We start from the raw sequence: 24,355 nt of genomic DNA on the forward strand, positions 1-24,355 counted from the left end.
ATATATATATACATATATGACGTTTTGTATTTTCTGAAAACAAAAATTGATGCAGGTTTATCTAGTGGATAAACAATTTAATTGAGCCAAATATGAGATATCGTCATTATTTTTTGCATATTTCTAGCTATATTTATTTATATTTATATCTGAGGTGCAAATACTCTTTTTTGTATGGTAGTGGTTACTGCGTCATTTTATGAAATTATTTTTTTTTTTACAGTAGTGCTTAATGCTCATGTTTTATATGCTTTTTGTGAAAACATATAAAGAGTGCAATTAGATGTATGTACTGTACAGCAATTCTTTCATAAAAGACTTGTTGCTCTGACAAAAAAAAAATTTTACAATTTTTTTTTTTATGTTTTGTATTAACAATGTAAAATAATATTTTATCTAAACGTCGAAATTTTTATCTCTATAGGTATATCACACACGGAGTAGTATAAAGAGTTGGAACGTTATTTATAAAGAATAAATATATGATAAATTAGAGATAAATAATTTTTTTGCATTTTTCTACTTTCAATTTTTGTAGCGGAATTTTTTATTTTGCAAAAATTTAAATTTGAAATATGTCGAAACAGGAAGCACAATATTGTTTTTTTCTTTTATGAAGGTAACACTAGGTAAATTGTAATAATTCTGTCAAATGAGTTTTAAGGGGTTACACACCACTGTAGAATTTTCAAAAAATCGAAATTTTGGGCTTAAGGCCAGGTCCAAGTGAGGCAGCGCCATCTACATTGAAACTAAAATTTTGGAAAATTTTCAACAGCCTTTTCTTGAAAACAAGAAGGTAAAATGCTTTTTCCTTTATGGATAATTGATTATTGGCAAGAAATACACCAGCTAAAACTTTTTTTGAGTTAAAATAATGAAAAAAATTTCATGTCAATAAATTAAATATGAGCACTTTTTTCACAAAAAGTGTAACAGTACTTTCTCAGAAATTACAATCAAAAATGCAATTTCCATTTGGAAAATTAATAAACGCTAAAAAATACACGACCTAAGATTTACCAATCACGAAAATAACAAAAAAAAGTATTTTAACATAACATATTTTACTCATTATGACAGCCGTTTGGCAGGTTATATATGTCACCAGACGTTTCGCAGTTTTGCCGAAAGGAGGAGATTGGCGCTGTTGCTAACCACCTGAAATACATAATCTACCAAAGGGCTGTCACAATCAGTAAAGCAGTATCAATATGTTAAATATTTAATAAAATTTTTTTTCTTATTTTCGTGATTGGTAAATCTTAGGTCGTGTATTTTTTAGCGTTTATTAATTTTCCAAATGGAAATTGCATTTTTAATTGTAATTTCTGAGAAATTACTGTTACAGTTTTTGTGAAAAAAGTGCTCATATTTAATTTATTGACATGAAATTTTTTTTATTATTTTAACTCAAAAAAAGTTTTAGCTGGTGTATATCTTGCCAATAATCAATTATCCATAAAGGAAAAAGCATTTTACCTTCTTGTTTTTAAGAAAAGGCTGTTGAAAATTTTCCAAAATTTTAGTTTCAATGTAGATGGCGCTGCCTCACTTGGACCTGGCATTAAAAAATTCTTTAAACCTTCTAGAATAAGGGAAGAAAAGGTTTTATATCGATCGGAAAATTTTTTCAATATTTTTAAAATCGGCCACGTTTTTCTGTAGCTATTGTAATGTTAATTAAGAAAACAAATTTTATTTTGTTCCACACGGAGAGAAATAAATTTCCGATGGAATTCCGATGAGATTCCGATTAATTCTTTTTTAATTTTTAGAGTCATACATTAAGAAAATTATTATTATTATTATAAAATAGAATTTTTATCATAGAAACCTTACAAAAATTTTTTTTTATTTTTTATGAAATATTTATCAGCAGAGCTAGAAATCAACTAGCTTTTCATTGTCCAACATTCATTTGGACAAGTATCTAGAAAACATTTTTAATTTCTCTAAATTATTAATAATTTTGATAATAATAACAATTTGAGTGGAAAAAAATAATTTGAATAAAAAAAGATATCGATCTGTCAAGTTGAAGAAAATTGTTTGAATTTGTTTTATGTTTTTCTTTTATATTTTTTAATACATAAACTATTTTTTTAACAATGTCAAGTAAATATTTCATTAAAAATATATTTTTTTAAAAAGTTTCTATGATAATTCATCGGAATTCCGATTTCTTTAATTAAGCCATACATCAAGATAATAATTCATAAAAAAAAAATAAAACTTTTTAGTAAAGTTTCTAAGATAAAATTTCTATTTTATAATAATAATAATTTTCTTAATGTACGACTCTAAAAATTAAAAATAATCAATTCCGTCGGAATCCCATCGAAAATTCTTTGAAACTGCGATGAAATTCCGACGGAATACTCATGGAATCTCCAGGGGGAACTTTCCGGGGAATCTTTTCAAAAGTGGGATAACCCCTTAATAATGTCAAATAGTTGGTATTAATATGCATCTTCAATTTGTATTTATCACTAGGCGGAATTCATGAAGATTATGAGTTAAGTCTGATGTTAATTTATTTGATTTTTTATTTTCCAAAGTTTGTGAGATAAAATTCAAAATTTCAAAATTTAAAGACAAAGATGCTGATAATCATGACATTTTTTTTGAACATCCTCTTTTTTCACCATTAACGCAATATTATGAAAAATAATTAAAAGTTCTTTGAACGAAAATAATTATTAGACGATCGTTAGTCTAAGATTTTTCTCTTTGATATATAAGATCGTTGTAACAGATATATTTTTTTTGTAGTAAAAATTTTTAAAAAAAGAACTAAGTGGACCCAATTAGATATACTATCGTATTGATAGTAGTAGATGTAAAAAAAAAAAATTAAAAACTTTTGAGTTGATTTAAAGTGACTATACAAAATTGGCTGATGTATCCAACTCTTAAAATTTGTAACCAATAAAAATAATTACACCAGCCAACTACTATAGGGTCGCAGTCCATAAAGAATATATATAATTGTATTATTCAATACACAGGTTCATCTACATATATATATATATTTTTTTATATAAATCTAACTATTTCTCTGAGTGTATTATTATTATTATAGGTTTCAGCTCTCAACACTATTTCGAGCATATTATGTAATACGTTTACATTGTTTTTGTTTTTTTTCAAAGCGTGTTTGGAAAAAAAATTTTCAAAAAGCAATTGAACATTTGCGCCTTAATGAAAGTATTTTTTTTACAATATTCGCAAACAGTCTTTTTTTTAAAAATTATAATGATGCATTAAACAAGATATGTATAATAATAACCTATCTATCTACAAAAAACAGTATGTACTTTTCTTGCGCCCAATTTTTATTTAAAAAAAAAATAATTCGTAAATATACCTAAAAATACGTTAACTGTAAATAAGAATTAATTTTCGGAAAATATTATTTAATTAAATAACAAATACATAAAATAGCACAGCCTTCTCTAAAATATGAAAAACAATAATAGCTTTCTCGAAATTAAATTAAAAAATCTATAAAAGTTATTTTTTTATTTACAAAAAACCAACTTTGTGCATTGTTTGTTTGTGCATTAAAAAGTATTAAAAAAAAAATTGATAAAAAAATATTTTACTGGAAGAATGAAAAATATGATTCTGACAAATAAAAACTTAATATATTTTAATTTCATAAACGTAATTAATTATTTTTTAAAACTAGTATAATGTTTTTCTAATAGAAAAAAAAATTGTTTACGAAATTTGCTATGTGTCTTTAATAATCCCCACATAACACAACTTCTTGCACGAATATTACCTTCGTATTGTGGTACAAGATATGAAATACATATTATCTTGCCTGAATATTTCACTATAATAATGTATGTCTTACACTACTATACTCGTATGCAAAAAAGTTGTGCCATATGTAATTCAATCTCTACACCTTGCGTTGATATTCAGTTTTATTTCTACATATATTTCATAATATAACAATATTTTTCAAAATAATAACAAAAAAATTTTTTACGTTTAAAAAAAAGTACAATGTTGCTAAATTAATTTTTAAATTAAAACTTTCGTTTTTTTAAAGAGTTCTGCTATAATTAAACTATACAAAGCCAGTTACAGGGGAGGAATTGTGTAATTTCATTTTGTCTTACATTTTCACTTTCATTTCCAATTTCACTTTCACTTTAATTTCCAATTTCACTTTAACTTTCGGTTCTATTTTAACTTTCATTTCCATTTAAACTGGAATTTTTCACTGAAAAATGAAAGTGATAATAAAAGTCAAAGTAGAAGTCATTTTTTCAGTTAAAACTGAAATTACTAGTGAAAGTGAAACTCTAACTGGAAGATAATTTTCACTTAAAACCGGAAAGTGACGTTAAAATTGAAAATCAAAGTGGAAGTCATTTTTTCCCTGTAAAATGAAAGTGAAAATGAAAGTGAAAATGAAAGTGAAAATGAAAGTGCAAATGAAAGTGAAAATGAAAGTTAAAATGAAAGTGAAAATGAAAGTGAAATTACACAATCGCACTACTGATTGCTGTTGGTAACATTTAATAATACTAGGCAAATAGCGCTGGCATTATAAATAAACTAAATTGTCAGAAAAATCTCCATTCGATTGTTTTAATATATTAATATTTTTTTTTAACGATTTACAAAAATTATTTTTTTTTTCTCTCTCGAAATACGTAAATTGTTGCGAATTACAACGATATTCGACATTTTTTTTTATTTCGAGATGTAATTTCGCGACACACGCTAAATTCTTGAATGTAGATCAGCTCAGCTACTTCATATATATATAAATTTATATATATATATATATATCGTTCGTTGATCCACAGTCATTAAAATATAAATGACGGACGCACATGACAGTGGAAAGACGTATTGGATATTGGTAGATTGGCCGAACTTTAATGCGTGTCGCGATCAAACAGTCACCTTGTTACTCCAGCGTGTAACAATAATAGAAGAAGTGCTAAAGTGCGCGTTGTCGCTCCACTATTGCTAGAATTTCCATGCTGCATTGCCGCAGGATGTTCTCCTGTAATTAAGAAAAAAAAAAATTTTTTTCTTGAAAAATAATAAATAATTTAATAATATTAAATAAATAATTTTTTTTAAATTAGTGAAATTAAAATACTAGGTTAGGTAGGTTTGGATCAGAGTTACCAATGATCCTATTTAAACACAACTGCGCTTGCGCTACGACAACTCGAAAAAAGCGCGCTTATATAAAATGTTTAATAATGAGAAAACGTTAAGAAAGCAAGAAGTGTTTAAAATTTAGGCAGGAGGAAGCTGATTGTCTTCAGAGGATCGAAGAGAATATCGCCAAGATGGAAAAGCCCAGAAGAATGTCAACATGACTATTAAGGACGGACTTAAGACTCTTCAGGATCCTGTCAGTGAGGCAAAGATAAAGCACGTCCTAGCAGATAATGGAGATAGCAACCTTGGTGGCGTTATAGGCAATGCAGGAGTGAATCGAGAAGAGCGAAACAGGAAAGAGAGCGTATCCCTGAGAAGCGGTTTCGGTGCAGTCATAGAGGCGCAGAAACAAAGTAAAATTTCTGTCAGTTCAGACTGACGCCGAAGCGAAGAAGAAAAAACAAGAAGAGGCACCTTTTGTCAAAAAAGATTGCAAAGGTGACGGTAACACCGAATGCTAAGCAAATTAGTATAAGAAGAAAGTGAATCTATAGCAACAGGAACAACGTATGCCGACGTACTGAGCAAAATTCGGAGGGAAGTGAATCCGATCATCAGTCACATGCAGGTCATGGGTGCAAGGCTTTAAGAAAAGGAGATCTCCTAATCAAAATCGGAGGAGACTCCAATAAGGAGGCATTCACTACTGAGGTTTGAATCCTAAGCAAATCAGTAAGAAGAGAGTGGATCGACAATGGTGATCCGAGTCGCAACAGGAACAACGTATGCCGAAGTACTGAGCAAACTTCGGAGGGAAGTAAATCCAGACATCAACCACACGTAGGTCGTGGATGCAAGGCTACAAGAAAGGGAGATCTCCTAATCAAAATCGAATGAGACTCCAATAAGGAGGCATTCCTGCTCAGGTCTCCAAAGCGGTTGGCAGCATGTAGAAGTTGCAGATGGTGGATCGAAAGGTTACATTGGAGATCCGCGACTTGGATTGCTTTACCCAGGAAGAAAATGTCCAACAGGCGTTGGCGGAAGTGCTCCAGAAGACAGGAAGGAGGAAGGTGACAGACCTAGGATCCAACCGACGAGGAATGAAGCTCGCAGTTGTAGTCACTAACCCAGAGGAGGCGGACACACTGGAGAAAGTAGGACGCATAAGGATTGGCTTTATGTGTTGACCAACAAACAGAAGAGTTAGGGTCATTCAGTGCCTGGCGTACGGCCTCATAGGAAGAGTTTGTAAGGCAGCGGACAAATCAACTGCGTTCTTTAAGTGTGGGGAAGTCCATCATAAGTTTGCAAACTGCAGTAGAAACCTAAGCTGCTTCTTATGTAGAGAAAAGTATTTGCGATAAAGTAAAAATTAGCTATATTGCAGGTAGCGGAGGATTCGGAGTCTTCAGGACAGCCCTTGAGGAGTCCAAGAAGATTCTCGCACGAACGAAAAATAAATCGGCCAGAAATATCGGCAAGGATCGCGATACCGAGATCCTAGAGACCTTCACCTACGAAGTTTAAAGCTTGACGACAGTTCCGTAGTGCCAGGATTAGTCCACCTAAGGGGTGTGGCTTTTAGTGGGTCGACCATAACAAGAACAACGTGCAGTAAATTTGAAAATTACATTTAATAATTTTGAAAAAGTAGATCAGTTGAAAGTTTGGAAATTTTTTTTTTAATTAGTATAAGGTATTTTATCACTGTTGAAAGGAGTTAAATTTTGTAAATCTGACTTTAGATTCTCGTTTAGTGACCTCAAAAACCTCTAATAGATACCAAGTTTCATGTAAATCCCTACCAATACAAACTATTTAGAAACTCACTAAAATTCATTGAAAGCGTATTGAGGTAATAAGTTTTCAAGGAGTTTCCAGTGAGTTTCTAATGATTTCGCATCAGTAGGGTATCTATCAATCTTTAAAAAATTCCTTCGACGTCATACAAAATGCGCCGTATTTTTTGAAATTAGAAAAAATTTAGTTCAATTTTCATTAATTATTCTAATATTTTCCTAAATTTCCTTTGTAAATAAATTTACAATTTACTTTTTGCGACTATATGAAATTTTTTTTATAAACTAAAATATTTAAAAATAATCTACAAGTGAGATAGAGAGAGAGATAGAGATGAGAGACTTATGTGAAAAGCATGCTTTTCAATGTCTGACATAACGTTTTTCTATACAAACTCACTCACCATTAAGTACGTGGACTAGGACACTGGCTGATTCAGCTGTCGAAGGAGCGCACGTGTAATTGCCTGAATCGGCGGAAAGTGCTCTTGAAATTAACAAGCGCGACGTTCGCGTTTGCTTTTCTGTAACTACACTGATGCCACCACGTTGACTGTAGTTTATTACGTTTTCACCTCTATACCTAAAATCAAATTAAATAAAAGTTTTATGAAAATTATTTCTTTTCAATGATTATGTTTTCTACATTATAATTTATGAGTAAATAGATTTTGAATGAAAGGAATTTCCCTTTACTATACGGATGTTGAAACTCGTTTATAGAAAATTTTGAAATAGAAACAGAACGTAATTTACATTTTTGGACAATGAAAATTGATAATTAATTTTTTTTGTTAAATATGCGTATATGTCGTAATTTTAATGGTATGTGCACATTGATTTCTAATTGCAAAACGATCTATGCTCGAGTAGGCATTCTGCAACATATATAGCTAGTTCTAAAGTCTGGGGTTGCAAACTCGTTCGGTGGAGTTAATGAATGTTTGAGTTCAGCACTCGTATAATCCGTTGGAGATGATGGAAATTGGATTCGAGGGAACCCAATTAAACTCACCAGTAAATGAAGGACGGTGGCTCAGGTGTCTGTTCGACGACACATGTTAGGTTGATGTCGCTTCCACTCTTAATGTAAAGTTCTGCATTGGCAAGAATTTTTGCTTTTGAAACTGCAACAAAAAGTAAGTCACTATATTGCATAAGTAGTAATTATTATAATAAAATAATATCCTTAATCCCAAAAATACGAATTCGTATAAGTATCATAAATAAATGCTCATTTACTTTTTTGAACAATATTTCTAAATTAATTTACATCCACAAAAATTAATTTGTAATTTAGATATTTTGTCTTTATTAATTCTTTGCGAGCTGTATAATTTCTGATGAAAATTTTCTGTAGCTTTTTTATATTGTTTAATATAATTCTGTTATTGATTTGGATTTATTGAATGAAATAAAATTCGGAAAGCAGATACTGACCTACTACACTGAGTTTGTAGGCCAAACTAATTTTTGGTTCTGTCGATACTTGACATTCGTATATGCCACTATCACGAACTTGAGATGAACTAATCTTTAATGTCCATTCGTCACTTCCATCACTGTGCAACGATTGAAAACGTTGATCATTTGTATATGTTAAAATTCCTACAGTGAGAATATGAAGATCCCTTTTTCTAATCCATGATACCTATTTTAATATAGAAAATAGAGAAAAAATTTAAATTATGAATTGGAAATTATTTTTATTGCTAATTTCGCAACAGTCGAAAACTTATTTTCTTTAAATATTTATTGCAATGCTTACAGCTCGATCACCAAGATTGCGTACTCTACAGTGTAGATAGGCTGTTTGTCCAACTGTTGTGATTGTCTCTCGCTTAGTTGTATTATCAAAATATGGTTGACTAAAAGGTTGTTCCCAATATGATGATGGATGATGTTCCACTATAGAACCACCTCCTCCTTTCGCTGAACATTCTGTAAATAATATTTCAATTATTCCGAGTGCCAAAAAATCAAATAAAAATTTGTTAATAAATTTTTAAATTTTAAATGAGAGAAGAAATCCTCATTGTATTTAAATCTGAAGAGATATTTTTTTTAGGGACTTTTGGGAAATCTGCATACAGATACCTTTGCTTCCGCATGTCAATGTTATGTGGGTTTGGTAAACAAAACTAAAAAAAAACCCCTCATTTTAGAACTCTTTATCAACCCTTGCAACTTATTCCTGCGGTTCTCCTGCGTTATTAATTTTAAAAAATAATAAAAACGATTATCAATGTCAAAGCGGAATTAACAGCAACTTTCGAAAAATCGATTCTTTTGCATTTTCTTAAACTATATGTTTTTAGAATTGTGTCTTTTAATTTTTATGCTGATTTGGTAAAAAATAAATGAGATATACAGCACAATGAAGAGGCGCGTCAGATAGCTGCAGGCCAGGCAGCAGCCACATCTGGCGCCAATGACAATAGGGGTTCCCCTTTTATCATCCTCTTCGAAAGAGGAGAATTGGAAGGAGTCGATAATGTTTTGGAGTTCAGTTTCAGAATTAACGTTGCAAACATCACACATATTTTACTTTATTACTTTTTATTGATTTGATTTTATTATGTTTTATTAATTATTGATTATTATTTATTTAATTATTTATTGTTTGTTTGTTAATTTTTAAAAAATGAATTCATTTAATTGGTACGTATTTATAATTTTAATTTTCCTTTCGATTATTTAATTAATAATTAATGTTAATTGATATTAATTAATGTTAATTGATATTAATTAATGTTAATGGATATTAATTAATGTTAAGAGGTATTAATTAATTTTAACTGACATTAATTAATATTAATTCACAACAATTGATATTAATTAATGTTAATTGATATGAATAAATATTAATAGTAAAATCCTATCAATTAATCTATTAATTTATGTGAATTAAAATTTTTTTGTATAAAACGATAAAATATATAAAAATTAACCTATTTTGAATTCTGCATTTGCATTCACTACGTGTACACAAATTTAATTATTAGTTTCATAAATATTATTTAAAGTTAGTACCAACTATTTTTTCTTCTTTTATTGAATTATAAATCGTAGGATCTTATATCTACAATATTTATTAAAATAAAAATACATAAATAAATATTGACCCACGGTATACGATATCTGATATTCACTTTTAGTTTTCGTTTATTCATATTTTTTTGTACATCGTATACTATTTCACACAGAGTTACTTGATTTTCGTTAAAATTATACACATCACGTATATACTGTATAAATCTTTGGTCGTTGAATCCTAATACAAAGAATATGGTTTGCGTGTCTAGCGTCGTTAATCTTGGAAAACACGAGAGACTCTCGTTATGTCTATCGGTTGCGCAGCGCGACTAGTTATATTTGATTTAATCTATGATAAAATATCAAAAAATATGATGCAAACAAATGTTCTCTAAGTACATGTCAATATTAATAATATAATAGAAGAACAGTAAAATTTAAATCCCCCTTCGTCCAATAGGTTTAATTAATGTCCAATTTAAAATAGATTCGTCATGCCTCAATTTTTCTATTCTATAGTTTGGTATTTTTTTAAATATCAGGGTTTTTATAGATTTTTAGATTTTAGTATAATCAAAAAAAAACTACAGTTAATTGTAAAAATTATCGTCTAAAAATTCGTGAAATGAATATTTAAATATTTTAAGAAACGATTTAATTTATCTTTGAAAATAACAGATGCTGGAAAAAAAAATATTTACGATTTTCATTCATATTCAGAAGAATGTAAAGAATATTAAATTTGAAAATCCAAACCACACAGAGTTATATGTTTTGACAGGTTGGAGAATTCCGTTTAATCCTCATGATCATCTTTCTCCTCGACATGAATCCGTTAGAATCTCCCTTGATTGTAATATATTGTACGTTAGATTTGACGTATACGTTACCATGACTACAGAATGGAACAAAAGATGAACTTTGCAAACTAGTTTTTACGATTTTTTTTTTATTAAATTCGTTTTCAATACAATTTTTCCAATATTGACAATTAATTTTTTATGTTTTAATTTATTCAATTTTTCATTGTCGAGAGAATGTAGAATTCGTCAATTGTACGATGATAAAATTTATGACTCTCTATATTAATATTGTAGTCTTATTGATTGACATCTTCAGTGAGATATAGTATTTGAATTACTGGAAAGTTAATATTTTTGTAATTTATAATTTTAATAATAATATGGACTCAAAAGGAAACGACTCATAATTAATTTATTGGGATTTACTGTCCAGTTGACGATGACGATAACGCTTCGTTCCATTTTAATTATTTCACCAAAAATACAACTTGACTCTACGAACACCAGGATGAGAATGAAGATTAAGGAATATTGTATCAGCGATCGATAACCGATACGTGACGGTCGGTAAAGCAGATTCCGGAACTATCCGATAAAAGCCCACACGAAAATGGCTTTTAGAAATAATTAAACAGATCATCAACGATACAGCGTTTTCGTCTTTCTGGTGTTCTTGAATATTTGGAAATAAGATTTAAATTGACTATTAATTCCAACAACTTTGGTTTAATTGTTATCTATTCTATTATTACACTTCAAAATGCAGCGTTTTTTAAAAGAAAAAAGCTTCTTTTTTTGTGTACAGAGTGCGCATGCTCTTGACGGAGACAGACGAGAAATACTACTCGACAATTCTCCCACCACTTCAAAACCAGTAAGAATATCGAGTTAACAAGTGTTTTCTTTTCTCCACTCCTGATGTCCAAAGAACAATTCAAAAAAGAACGTCGCAAACTTATGAAAAGACTAAATGTTTGGTGACAGTGCTGGTCTCATCTCGACGGGCTTTATCCCTGAGGTCAACAGAAATACATACACGAAAATCGATCGTTCAATCGCTGGCAGCATGATTCTCGAGGTCATCGCCACTGCCTCGATCGACTGGTCTCTCCCTAGTCACGTTGGAAATATGAATTCTCAAAATTGGGTTTTTTTTTTCGAAATTAAATTTACTTTTAAAAAAAAATTTGTTTACTTTCTTCTACTATGTCAACTTTTCAGGTGTTACTTAATTTATAAAGGAGTGTACGGCTAAGTTCAGCCAAAGTGAAACCTGATAAATTTTTCGTCGAGAAAGTTTTAAGTATAATAAACTGATCTCAGGGTGGGTTCAAAGCGTGGAATCTGCTAACCCGATCTCATTTGACGCCAACGTCATTTTTGTAGCTTCACACGGTGAAATTTCACGTGTTCTCGTTACAATATAAAACGCTTAAGATTATGAATTTTGTAAAGGGAAAATTAGTTATATTAAATTAAATTTAATTAATTGAACTTGTTGCGGATTTTTGAATGTAAGCAATTCAGAGTGAGTAGGGACTTCTCGGGAAACTCAGTTTTGCGAAAAATTGTATTTAATTAATTGTACTATTAAATTAATTTAATTAATTGTATTTAATTAACTGTACTATTAAATTAATTTAATTAATTGTACTATTAAATGAATTTAACTAATTGCATTTAATTAATTGTACTATTAAATTAATTAAATAATTATTTGTATTTAATTAATTGTACCATAAAATTAATGTAATGAATTGTATTTAATTAACTGCAGTATTCAATTAATTGTACTATTAAATTAATTTAAACAATTGTATTTAATTAATTGTACTATTAAATTAATTTAATTAATTGTATTTAATTAATTGTACTATTAAATTAATTTAATTAATTGTATTTAATTAACTGTACTATTAAATTAATTTAATTAATTGTATTTAATTAACTGTACTATTAAATTAATTTAATTAATTGTACTATTAAATTAATTTAACTAATTGCATTTAATTAATTGTACTATTAAATTAATTTAATAATTAATTGTATTTAATTAATTGTACCATAAAATTAATGTAATGAATTGTATTTAATTAACTGCAGTATTCAATTAATTGTACTATTAAATTAATTTAATTAATTGTATTTAATTAATTGTACTATTAAATTAATTTAATTAATTGTATTTAATTAACTGTACTATTAAATTAATTTAATTAATTGTACTATTAAATTAATTTAACTAATTGCATTTAATTAATTGTACTATTAAATTAATTTAATAATTAATTGTATTTAATTAATTGTACAATAAAATTAATGTAATGAATTGTATTTAATTAACTGCAGTATTAAATTAATTTAAATAATTGTATTTAATTAATTGTATTTAAGTAACTGTACTATTAAATTAATTTAAATAATAGTATTTAATTAATTGTACTATTAAATTAATTTACTAATTGTATTTAATTAACTGCACTATTAAATTAATTTAATTAATTGTATTTAATTAACTGTACTATTAAATTAATTTAATTAATTGTACTATTAAATTAATTTAATTATCAAATTAAATTCTTCGAATCTAATATTAAAATATATTTACGCTATGAATAGAAAATTATATAGGGAACGAATTTGTTCATTGAAAATTGAATCAATTGACATTCTAAATTCAACTAGATTAGTTTAAAGTTTAAACCAATTTCCTTTTGGAAAATTCACCATTCAAAAACCCATCCAATTATATATGAAAAATAATAAAATTTATATAATACACATTTTTTTTTGTAAGGATTTTTAAATTGTAAATCTATAAAGATATGGAATTGCCTACGTATATATAAAAGTATATAATTTTAAACGTTGGAAAAAAAGTCGAAGTAAAACAAGGGATAAAGGAGAGAGTGCAGTATAGGTCTTTTATATTAAGATATCCAACACGACATTTTCAGTCAAGTAGAGAATCGCATGTAAAAAAATACCCTGTCACCATATTGCCCTGTACCATGTACTTCCTAATAAAAGTCCTTTACTAAGGTTATCCTTTTGTGTCGCAAGCACTATAGGTGTTAGACGAATGTCTAACTTCTTATCGAGATGGAAACACGAAAAGCAACACTTATCGTCTATCGGCCTCGAAAGTTTGCCTCTTGCCATATCAAACGAATAAAGTTTTCAAAAAGAGAACCTCATATATTTCTAAACACAAATTTATTTTTCCCTCGTTTGCTATTTAAATTCAAATTAATAATACAGTTAGGTACTATAGGAAATTATAGTGGAAATTCTAAGTAATTATTAATTAAATATAATTATACTTAATTCAATGATGAATTTATCACTTGGTGTAATGAATAGTAATGGAATAAAATTATCAATCCATCCATTTTGACTTGTATAGATTGATAATTTTATTCCATTTCTATAATTATATTTATTGTAACGTAGTTTTTGATTCGGAAATGCGGTTGGAAAAGGTAGCGTGAAAATAATATTGCTTTGTAAACTAATGATAGCTACGATTTTAGTTTCGTTTTTCTGCATTTGGTATTCGATGATTAATTTTCGAGGACAGATAGACGCCTTCGGTGCAACGTAGTACGATTAGTTATATGTTCTGTACGTGTTCAGTATACATATACGAGTCTTTAAAAAAACATAAAAGTAACCGCAACAAAAAGCTGCATCAAGGGGAGTAATAAGGATTTTATAGCACGGTCATCCGCTACTCGTACAGGTGACCAGCAAGGGTTCTGCTCATAAAGGACCCAAGTCTTTCGTAATAAAGCAATTAAAGAAGCACACACAACTTACTATTGTTGTTAAAATGCCAGGAATTCATTTTCCAGAGATTTAATAAATTTATATTAATTTCAGATGAATTAATATTAAATTCACCAAGTTGGTCGAATATCTAAATAGCACACATTTATTTTTATTAATTTTCAATAATTAATGTTATTAAATAAAAATGTACAATTCAATATTTTAATATTATGGACATTATTCTTCTTCATATTTTGTAGTATATGTTATGTTTCCATTAATAGAATGATGGTCTGCTTCTTGTTAATAATTAATTAAATTAAAAAAACCTTATTAAATTATTGATATCCAACTTGAAATTGTACATTTTCATTTAATGAATTTAATTGAAATCTAGAGATAACTAATAAGAAGATTTGTACTATTTATATCTGACCTACTTGAAAGATTTTTGTATACACAATTACATAATTCATAATCAAATTCATAATAACATTCTTAATTACATTCATAATTATATAATTAATAAATACATTCATAACTATATCTAATTAATAATTACATAATTCATGATTATTCATAAACTTCGATTTTATGAAATTAGAATATTGTTTGCAACGAGGGATTGTAACAGTGAAATAAGATTATATAAATATTTAAAAATTTGAGTAAGATAAATTAAAGTCATTTATTTTCGCATTACATTAATAAATATTTCAATTATAATTAATCATCATCTTGTGCTTTAAAACGTTACTTTGGCATATCTTTCTTTAATTCCTAAATTTTACTATACACAACCATTTTTTGATATTTCGATTTTTCATATAAACAATGACAAACATGAATACATTCATGACTTCAGCGGGCTTATGTAAAGTATTTTCAGATTATGATTCATAACACTGTCTACAGTACGACATCTGGTGATTTCCTCACAAATAAATATTTAAGAAGACAGCATTTCCGTGATGGGGATAGGGAGTTGCAACCCAGTGACATTATACAGGATCATTTAGAATTGTATTGATTTGTTTCGTTTTTATATCAATTTCATGAATACTTATCAAAAATGTTCAGAGGATCAATATAGAGAAAAGCAGTCAACGCTAGAAGGTACATCAAGAAATTATCTTGATCAGTGCTTTCTGGTACATATAATCGGATGTGAGTGCTGATTATTCAAGAATGTCAGGAAGACGAATCTATCTGACTGAAGATGTTTGTCATTTGTCAAATTAGATGGACGCGGTCATTTTGACTGCTGTCGGAAGTCATGTGTGAGGATAGCGACTGTGTAATTACACTCCACGCCTAGACGGATGAGTATTGATTATTCTAATCGATCGCTACTTGGAACGTTAGTAGTTTTGTAACCCCTATAACAGGTAACTTACACATATAGTCAAGCTTTAAACTTCGTAGGTAAAAGTCCCTGGAATCTCACTTTCGCGACCGTTGCCGATGTTTTTGGCCTATTTATTCTTCGTTCGTGCGAGAATCTTTTTTGACTTCTCAAGAGCTGTCCTGAAGGCTCCGAATCCACCGCTACCTGCAATATAGCTAATATACCTGCAATACTTTTCTCTTCATAAGAAGCAGCTTAGGCTTCTACTGCAGTTTGCAAACTTATGATCGACTTCCCCACATTCCACTGCCTTACAAACTCTTCCTATGTGGCCGTACGCCAGGCGTCACCGAATCACCCTTCTTTTTATTGGGCAACACATAAAGCCAATTCTTATGCGTCCTAATTTCTCCAGCCTGTCCGCCTCCTCTGGGTCGGTGACTACAACTGCGAGCTTTATTCCTCGTCGGTTAGGTTTTAGAACCATCAATTTACTGTTTCCTGGCTTCTGGAGCACTTCCGCTAATGCCTGTTGGACCTCTTCTTCCTGGGTAAGGCAATCCAAGTCGCGGATCTCCAGTGTGACCTGTTCCAACCGCTTTGATGACCTCAGCAGAGAAAGCCTCCTTATTGGAGTCTCCTCCGATTTTAATCAGGAGATCTCTCTTTCTTGTAGCCTTGCACCCACGACCTGGTTGTGGCTGATGATCGGATTCACTTCCCTCCGAATTTTGCTCAATACCTCGGCATACGTCGTTCCTGTTGCTATAGATCCACTTTCTTCTTACTGGTTTATTTAGGATTCGGTGTTACCGTCCGTTTTGCAATCTTTTTGACAAGGGGGAGCCTCCTCTTGCTTTTTCTTCTTCGTCTCAGCGTCAGTCTGGACTGCCAGAGATTTTTCATCGTTTCTGCGCCTCTATCACTGAGTGCCAAAGCCGCGTCTCATGGATACACTCTCTTTTTCTGTTTCGATCTTTTCGGTTCACCTCCACATTGCCTAGAGTGCAACAAAGTTTGCTATCTCCATTATCTACTAGGGCGTGCTTTGTCTTCGACTCACTGACAACATCCTGAAGAGTCTTAAGTCCGTCCTTAATAGTCATGTTGACATTAATAAAATCATGATTAAAATTTTATTAATTCATTATTTTAATATCATTTAAAAATTTTAAAATAGTAGTGATGTCCATAGAATATCCTAAAATATCCATGGCTATAAGGGAAATTGAACTACATTCATAATTATAATTTTAGTCTGCATCCTTAGATCAAATTTTAAATTCTTTTCCAATGTCCAATTAAATTATTTTTATTTAAGTAGGTGTAAATTGTGTCTGGATATTGCTTCCTATTTCCCGTCTCGCAGTCCATTTTTACTATGAAATATGACTTTATTTCGTGACCCATATTAAAATTTTAAATTAGTCGTGCAATCTAAATAAATTTCAAGTTTAGTTATATTTCTTCAAAAATAACTTTGTGTCTTGGGATATGTATATTAAAAATCAAAGTGTAGTGTAAAGTGTAATTCATCATTAAAATTAATTTAAAAATTAATTAAAAAGTCTTTTAAATAATTAGATAATAATTGAATTTAAAAATAATTAAAAATAAATCTTTAATGAAAAAATCCCTATTGTAAAGTATAATTTTGTGGGTCATTCATTTATTGATTCATTCTAACCCTTAGTTGATTTTTATCAACTAAGTTAAATAAAGTACAAGGAAAATGTTATAAGTTACGAGATTTTAATTATTAGGTATGTTATAAAATTAACGTGTGTCATTTTTTTTTTTTTGTTCAAATCATCAATAATAATTTATAATAATGTTGGTAGCATTTCTTTCTTTACGGAAATCTGTCAAGATTTCTACTGAGTTGGCAACCATAAAAGAGAATCCATGGAACAATAGCCAGAGAGAGAAAGAAATGCTTTAAACAATAAAGATAAGGCGAAACATCTTACGTCACTCTTTTTGGGTAGAAAAAGGAAAAAAAATTTTGTAGTGTTCTGTATAAAAAGAAACTTTTCTGTTTCATGTCAAAAAGAGAAAGAAAAACTTTACTTGATCTCCTTTGATGAAAAAGAGAGAAACTGATTATCAAAGTGGATGAATTAACAGTTAGATATATCTAGAGTAAAATTATTTCTATACGGTGAATTTATTATTTTTCATTCATTAACCTTTCTACAAGAGGAGGGATTTTTAAAACTTAATAAATGAAAATTAAATTTGAAATTGATATTTCCAAATGTACCCCTAACAACACAAGATATCTTGGAATATATTGATAATATCCCGCAGATATCCTAGGGATGTCCTATGGATATCAAAAGGATCTCTTAAGGATATCCAAAAAATCAGCGGTTTGGATATCCTTTGGATATCCCATGGATTTCTGAGGATATCCACAGGATATCTTTTGGATATCTCTATAGACTTTCATAAATTTCCTCCAGATATCCCATAGATATCGTCAGGATATCCCACAGATATTAAATATCCCGTGAATATCCTAAGAATATCCCACGGACATCCTGAGGATATCCCATGGATATCCTGCGATATAATATCCAATAGATATTTTGTGGATGTCTTAGGGATATCCTGTGGATATACTATGGATGTCCTGTTGATGTCCCATAGACCGGCGGTTTGGATATCCTATGGATATCCTAGGGATATCCTTTTTTTATGAGGGACATATGATTTTTGCTTTTGAAAACAGTGATTCAATAAAAATTTTGTTTTTTTTTTGATATTTTGAAATGTAGTAATTGAAAATTTAATAAAAAGAATCTGATTTATTGCTTTTGTTGAAATATCTGAATTTTTGTTAAAAAAGAGGAAAATGCTGTGATTTAGTGAATAAAAATTGTGGTAATTTAGTAAATGATGAGTGAATTTAAAAAATTTATTGAATAATATCCGATGTTTTTTTTTTAACGTAATGAATAGAAAGTGATTTTTTGTTATTGAAAATTTAGTTATTAGGTGAATAAAAAAAACTGGACATACATAGATGGTTATAAATGAGAGAAAATTGGATATAAATGTGATATAGATATGGAAATTGGAAACGATTTTTTTATATATGTAAATTTGAAATGGATATTGGATAATAGTGCACATTTATTGATGTATGGAATAAGTGACTTTCTGTTTTCGCAATTTTTTTTTTTTTTTTGATTTAGTGATTGAAAATGTAATGTTTTGGTAAAAATAAAAACTGATTTTAAAAAGTGAATAAAAAATAAAAATATGAATGAAAATTCGATTCAAAAGGAATAGGTAAAAAAAATAAAATCAACGTTTAAAATCTACGTTTAAAATTTAATGCAGAGTATTTAATTTATTTGACTTACACATAATTTCTATTTTTTGAATTTTCTAAAATATATTAATTTCTTTTATGTAATTAGAATTTTATCAACTTTTTTTTACTAATTATTTTTTTTAGTACTGCGCGCGATAAACGAATGGAAACGTGAATACAATTTTTTTTTTTGATTTCTTTTTAAACTTGGAAACTTTTTGTTAGGGTAAAAGATAAGAGATATATATCAGAACGATTTTCACAGAATAATATCGACCTTACAATTTAACATTTACAGCATTCTTTACAAAACTTTTTGAGAAAGAAGATTCATACAAGAAAATAAGAAAAGTTTTGAAATCAACGGGAAATTCTGAAATTGAGTTTTTCTGAAAAGGAATAAGAAAGTTGCTGCTTCTTTTTTGCAAACTCATAGAGGTAATTTGTAATTCAAAAAAAAAATTGAAACATTGATTTTATTGATATATTTTTGTTTTATGATCTCAGAAATTAAAAAAATTAGTTTTTTTAAAATTGTACTTAATTTATTTAATATTAAATCGTATGTTTTTAAATCAATCAAAATTTATTTTATTTTGAAATTTAAAAAACAACATTTTTTTTGGTAATTTAGAAAAAATGTTGCAATTTTATTTTTCTCTATAAAAATAGGTCAATTTATTTATATTTTTATGTCAGAAAATAATCTGCTATAAAGATATTTTTTTTCATAAAAAGAGACTGATAAAACAGTGATCCCTGAGATTAAAAAAAACCGTTATAATAATAATTATTTATTATTTTGAAAAAAAAAAATTATGCTTCTGAGAAGATATTTCTAAAATGATAAATTATCAATTTATTCTTAAAAAACAATATTAATATTTATAATTCTAACAGATAAAAATTTTATTCTTACTGCAGAGTAAAAGTTCAATTACATGAAATAAAAAATTAATTTAATTATCACTGACGTTTTTCGAAATTCAATTAAAAATATAATTCACTTTTACTAATAAATTATTTTTAAGCGATAATAATTTGAATCCACTGATCAAATGTATTGAATATTTTATGTTTCATAAAAAATTGAAAAGTGATTGATTTCACGAAAAATTGTACGATTTGTATAAAATCCTATTATATACGTAGAAAATTATAAATTCTAAACATACATAACTAGCAATCACAACTCTTCCAATTCAATTTAAAGTTTTTTTTAAATTTATTTAATTTTACAAAACAATTAAGATTTTTTTCTAACTATCGAAACACATTCCATAAATCATTAATACAACCACCATACTGTTAAAGAACGCCTATTTCAGATGTTCTTAAAAGCGTTATCCTGCAAAGTTAAAAAAAAAAGGGAACAATGGCTCCAGTAGTCCAGGGGCGAATAAAAAAGCGTAGAAAGCGGAAGTGCCTCAAAAGCGAACCGGAAGCAAGGCAACAGAGAAGTCGCGAAGCCACGCCAAACCAATAAGGAGAAAATGGTGACGAGTGAATCAACAATAATCATAAATATTGCCCAAGGCAAGAAGTATACTGACTTTCTGGTGAAACTCCGGAAGGAAGCTAACCCAGAGGGCAGGATGTTTGGAATAAGACCCACCTTATATTCTCAACTATAAATATACAGAAAACAGATTTTTTAAAAATTCGATGCTCCTTTTGCGATGAGGAATTTTTGAATTCAACTTTGAACTTTTCTAATTCACTAAAAGATTTCATTATAGAAGGTCAACTATATTATGGTCCATAGCAGACTAATGGTACAAAAATTTTTAGTACTTCAATTTATTATTTTTTCATGCATTAAACATATATGTGAAAATTTTAAACGTGTTTTTCTCGAAACACGATTTATCAAATCTGCACACGCAGTATAATACAATCTTCATTTTTTTTAATGCAAATTATTATCATATCATTAAAACAATATTCCTCACAGAAATACGTAGCCGATTTTCGATATGATGAAATCATACCATCCGTATACCAAACGCGTCAGTGTTTTCGGAGTGAAGCCCCACTTGGAATGATTCCTCGGAAAGTGCCCCCTGGAGGTTCTATCAGAATTCCGCCGGAACTTACAACGTAATTTCGTCGGAATTCCATAGGAGTTCCAAAGAATTTCCTATGGGATTCCGACGGAATTCCGATTAATTTTTTCAAAAATTTTAGAGTCCTAATTCCGTCGGAATCCCATCGGAAATTCTTTGGAACTTCAATGAAATTCCGACGGAATTACGTTGGAAGTTCCGGCGGAATTCTGATAAAACCTCCAGGGGGCACTTTTCAGGGAATCTTTCCAAGTGGGGCTTCACTCCGAAAACACTGACGTTTGGTATACGGATGATTTAAAGGGAAAGTAGGGTGCAGGAGTTTTTAGGAATCAGAAGACGTGAGACACTCGAATTGTCTGGGGTCAACTACTACTGTTCTACAATCTGAAATAATTACCATATTCAATGATGCTACTGAGGCACTGGAATGTTGTAGCCATAAAAATAAATTATTTCGCAGCTATTTATGCCTTGAAACGTTATGTAAATACATTACAGTTGGTTGATGGAATACAATACTCAACAGACTGAAAATAACCGCGTTACTCTCCTCTGGGTCCCAGGACACAGAGGGATTAAAGGTAACAACATAGCGGACAAACCAAAATAGAAGCTAGGAAACAATTTATCAGACCTATTGGTGTCTCTAAGAAAAATGTTAGGTCCCGGAATTTAAGCGGTGACGAGGTATAGAACATCAGAAAGAGTGTCAGACAAGTACAGGTTGTAGCCAAGGCACTCATTGGAAATAATATCGATCTAAAAAGAGCAACGGAATTCCGCAGACTCAATAGAAAAGAGGCGAAAACCGTAATAGGCCTTTTAACCGGTAACGGAGACTTACGCTACCACAGACATTAAATAGGTCGTAACATCCAAAATGTAGGTTTGGAGAGGAAGTAGAAACCTCATCACATATTCTCTGTCATTGCTCCGAACTTGTGAGGTAGCGCCAGTTGATTCAGGTTATTTTTTCCTCAAAGAAATTGGTATGCCTAATAGAAGTTTGGCTGCAGTTCTACATTTATGGAATTGGTCGATTAGATATAGCTTTTGGTGACGTATAAGGGATTACCCAAGCGTCAAAGGCTTTCACGTAGCAACAACCATTAGATTAATAATAATAATAATAATAACCAGACATTCTACGAACGAAAATAAAGAATAATTTTCAGAATTAGAATTTAGTATTCCTCAGTGTATTTAGTAGCTGAATTTGTTAGGAAACAATAGATGAAGTCATTGATCATAAACAGGAAAGTTTTGGTAATTAAAGATAATTCTGATAAATACAAACAAAAAGAAAAGCAGAGAAGAATAAAGAACTCGGAAGGGGAAGTAGAAAATTTCCCCACGTGAAGGAAAATTAGTCAGTATTTCGTGTAACTTTATACGAGCCATTTGAAAAATTTAGGCTGAATATCTGTTTAGAAAAATTATATTTTTTTCACACTATCTAGAATAGCGAAAAAGTTTTGTTAGAATAGCAAAAATTGTAATTGTTACATTTAAATCATTAACGATTCTATTGAAACCTTTCGCTGTTACTGATGAAAATTTTTTTCGTGTTGGTACTAAGAAGCTATAATTAAGACATCATTAGGGATTAGAAAAATGATAATGGTACAGATAAAACTTGCTGCTGTGTTATGTCATCAGCCCAGAAAAGGAGCTAAATTTTTTCGTTTTGAATAATTAATAGACAGTTAAAAATTCATGGGGCTTCGGAAAGGACGCCAGGGATTTTTCCTAATCAGCCTATACCTTGGATGATTGTTACAAAGCAAATAATTATCCACTTGGATTAACATTGCTTAATTCCACTGGAAAAATAGTTTTTCCTATTTTGAACTATTCAAAAAGGGCAAAACATTACAGCAGTATTATTTGTCAATTTTAATGTGCATGGAGTGTTGAGGCAGTATTGATTAGATCCGCATTCGAGCGACAATGTCAAGCAAGCATTTGATAACAAATGTGTTGAATATGAACATAAAAGTAAGAACATTGAATTACAGCTTGTACCAATCATCGAAAAATTCTTCAACCAATTTATTAACGACTTATAGTTTTTGTGGAATGTTAAATATAAAAACATCAATACTGTATCATTGTGTCATGCAATCTTTTTATTCTTGTTTATACGTAAGTTCCTTCTTAGTACGGCAGCATTTCTATCATGGCAGGAAACAAAAAAGTTACATATGAATTATTATTCATATGAAAGTTTTTTTTTCCATTCACATTCTCCATACCAGTATGACAGTATTCAATTATAATTATATATGCCAAAGTACCTTATGAATATTTCTTCTTGAGGTATAAGCTACTGAATATTTTGGTAACAGATATTCGAAAAAAAAGAAAAATTTACCAAATTCTAAATTTTATATTATTTTCCGTGAAATTCGAATTTAATAACGCTCAAACACAGACAAAAAAAAATTCCATTGACTTTGAGGATTTCGTTTTTTATAAAAATGTATACCAAAAGAAATTGCATATATTATTTCTAATGTAAAATTAATTGCTCTTTCAGACTTTGCAATTGAAATTTGTTTATAAGAAATATTAAAAAAGTTATAAACAATTTTTTTTCGGAAAAGTTGATTTTTCAAGGAAACAAAACTTTCTTTTCTGCTTCTCGTAAGTTTTAGGGGTTGCTGATTACGAATCCAATGAACGTTTTTAAAAATTCAAAATGGCGGTCCAGTTTTGTAAAAATTCGCCGTATTCACTTGAAATTCGTTACTCGGGGGTTTTAGGGGTCGCTGATTGCGAATCCAATACGCGTTTTTAAAAATTCAAAATGGCGGACCAATTTTGAAAAAATTTATCAGATTCGATTCAAAATCATTACTCGGGGGTTTTTGGGATCGCTGATTACAAATTAAATACGCGTTTTTAAAAATTCAAAATGGCGAATACAATATGTCGAACGAATTTTTTTCAAAATGATTAAATTCTTTTGAAACTTGTTACTTGGAGGTTTTCGAAGTCGCTGATTACGAATTTAAAGAATTTTTTGTTTTAATTTCATATTTTGGATGTAATATTGAAGA

The 24,355-nt window shown here is 29.3% G+C and overlaps 1 protein-coding gene across 1 annotated transcript in view; it reads right to left on the bottom strand.

Annotated features, from left to right (window-relative positions):
• Window positions 1–4,004: 4,004 nt before the first annotated feature.
• The window catches only part of LOC127288957 (T-lymphocyte activation antigen CD86-like), a 31,004-nt gene continuing 10,653 nt past the window's right edge, over window positions 4,005–24,355 (bottom strand). Inside the window, exons 3-7 of the mRNA XM_051316678.1 lie at window positions 8,713–8,885; window positions 8,385–8,595; window positions 7,960–8,071; window positions 7,349–7,527; window positions 4,005–5,035 (exon numbers count right to left, since the gene is read on the bottom strand). Of these exons, the coding sequence (XP_051172635.1) occupies window positions 4,929–5,035; window positions 7,349–7,527; window positions 7,960–8,071; window positions 8,385–8,595; window positions 8,713–8,885 (782 nt within the window). The 3' untranslated portion in view covers window positions 4,005–4,928. The remainder of the gene's footprint in view (window positions 5,036–7,348; window positions 7,528–7,959; window positions 8,072–8,384; window positions 8,596–8,712; window positions 8,886–24,355) is intronic.

Source organism: Leptopilina boulardi, unplaced genomic scaffold, assembly GCF_019393585.1.
Source record: "Leptopilina boulardi isolate dan_hultmark-lab unplaced genomic scaffold, ZJU_Lbou_2.1 LbouV2_399, whole genome shotgun sequence".
NCBI classification, from domain to species: domain Eukaryota; kingdom Metazoa; phylum Arthropoda; class Insecta; order Hymenoptera; family Figitidae; genus Leptopilina; species Leptopilina boulardi.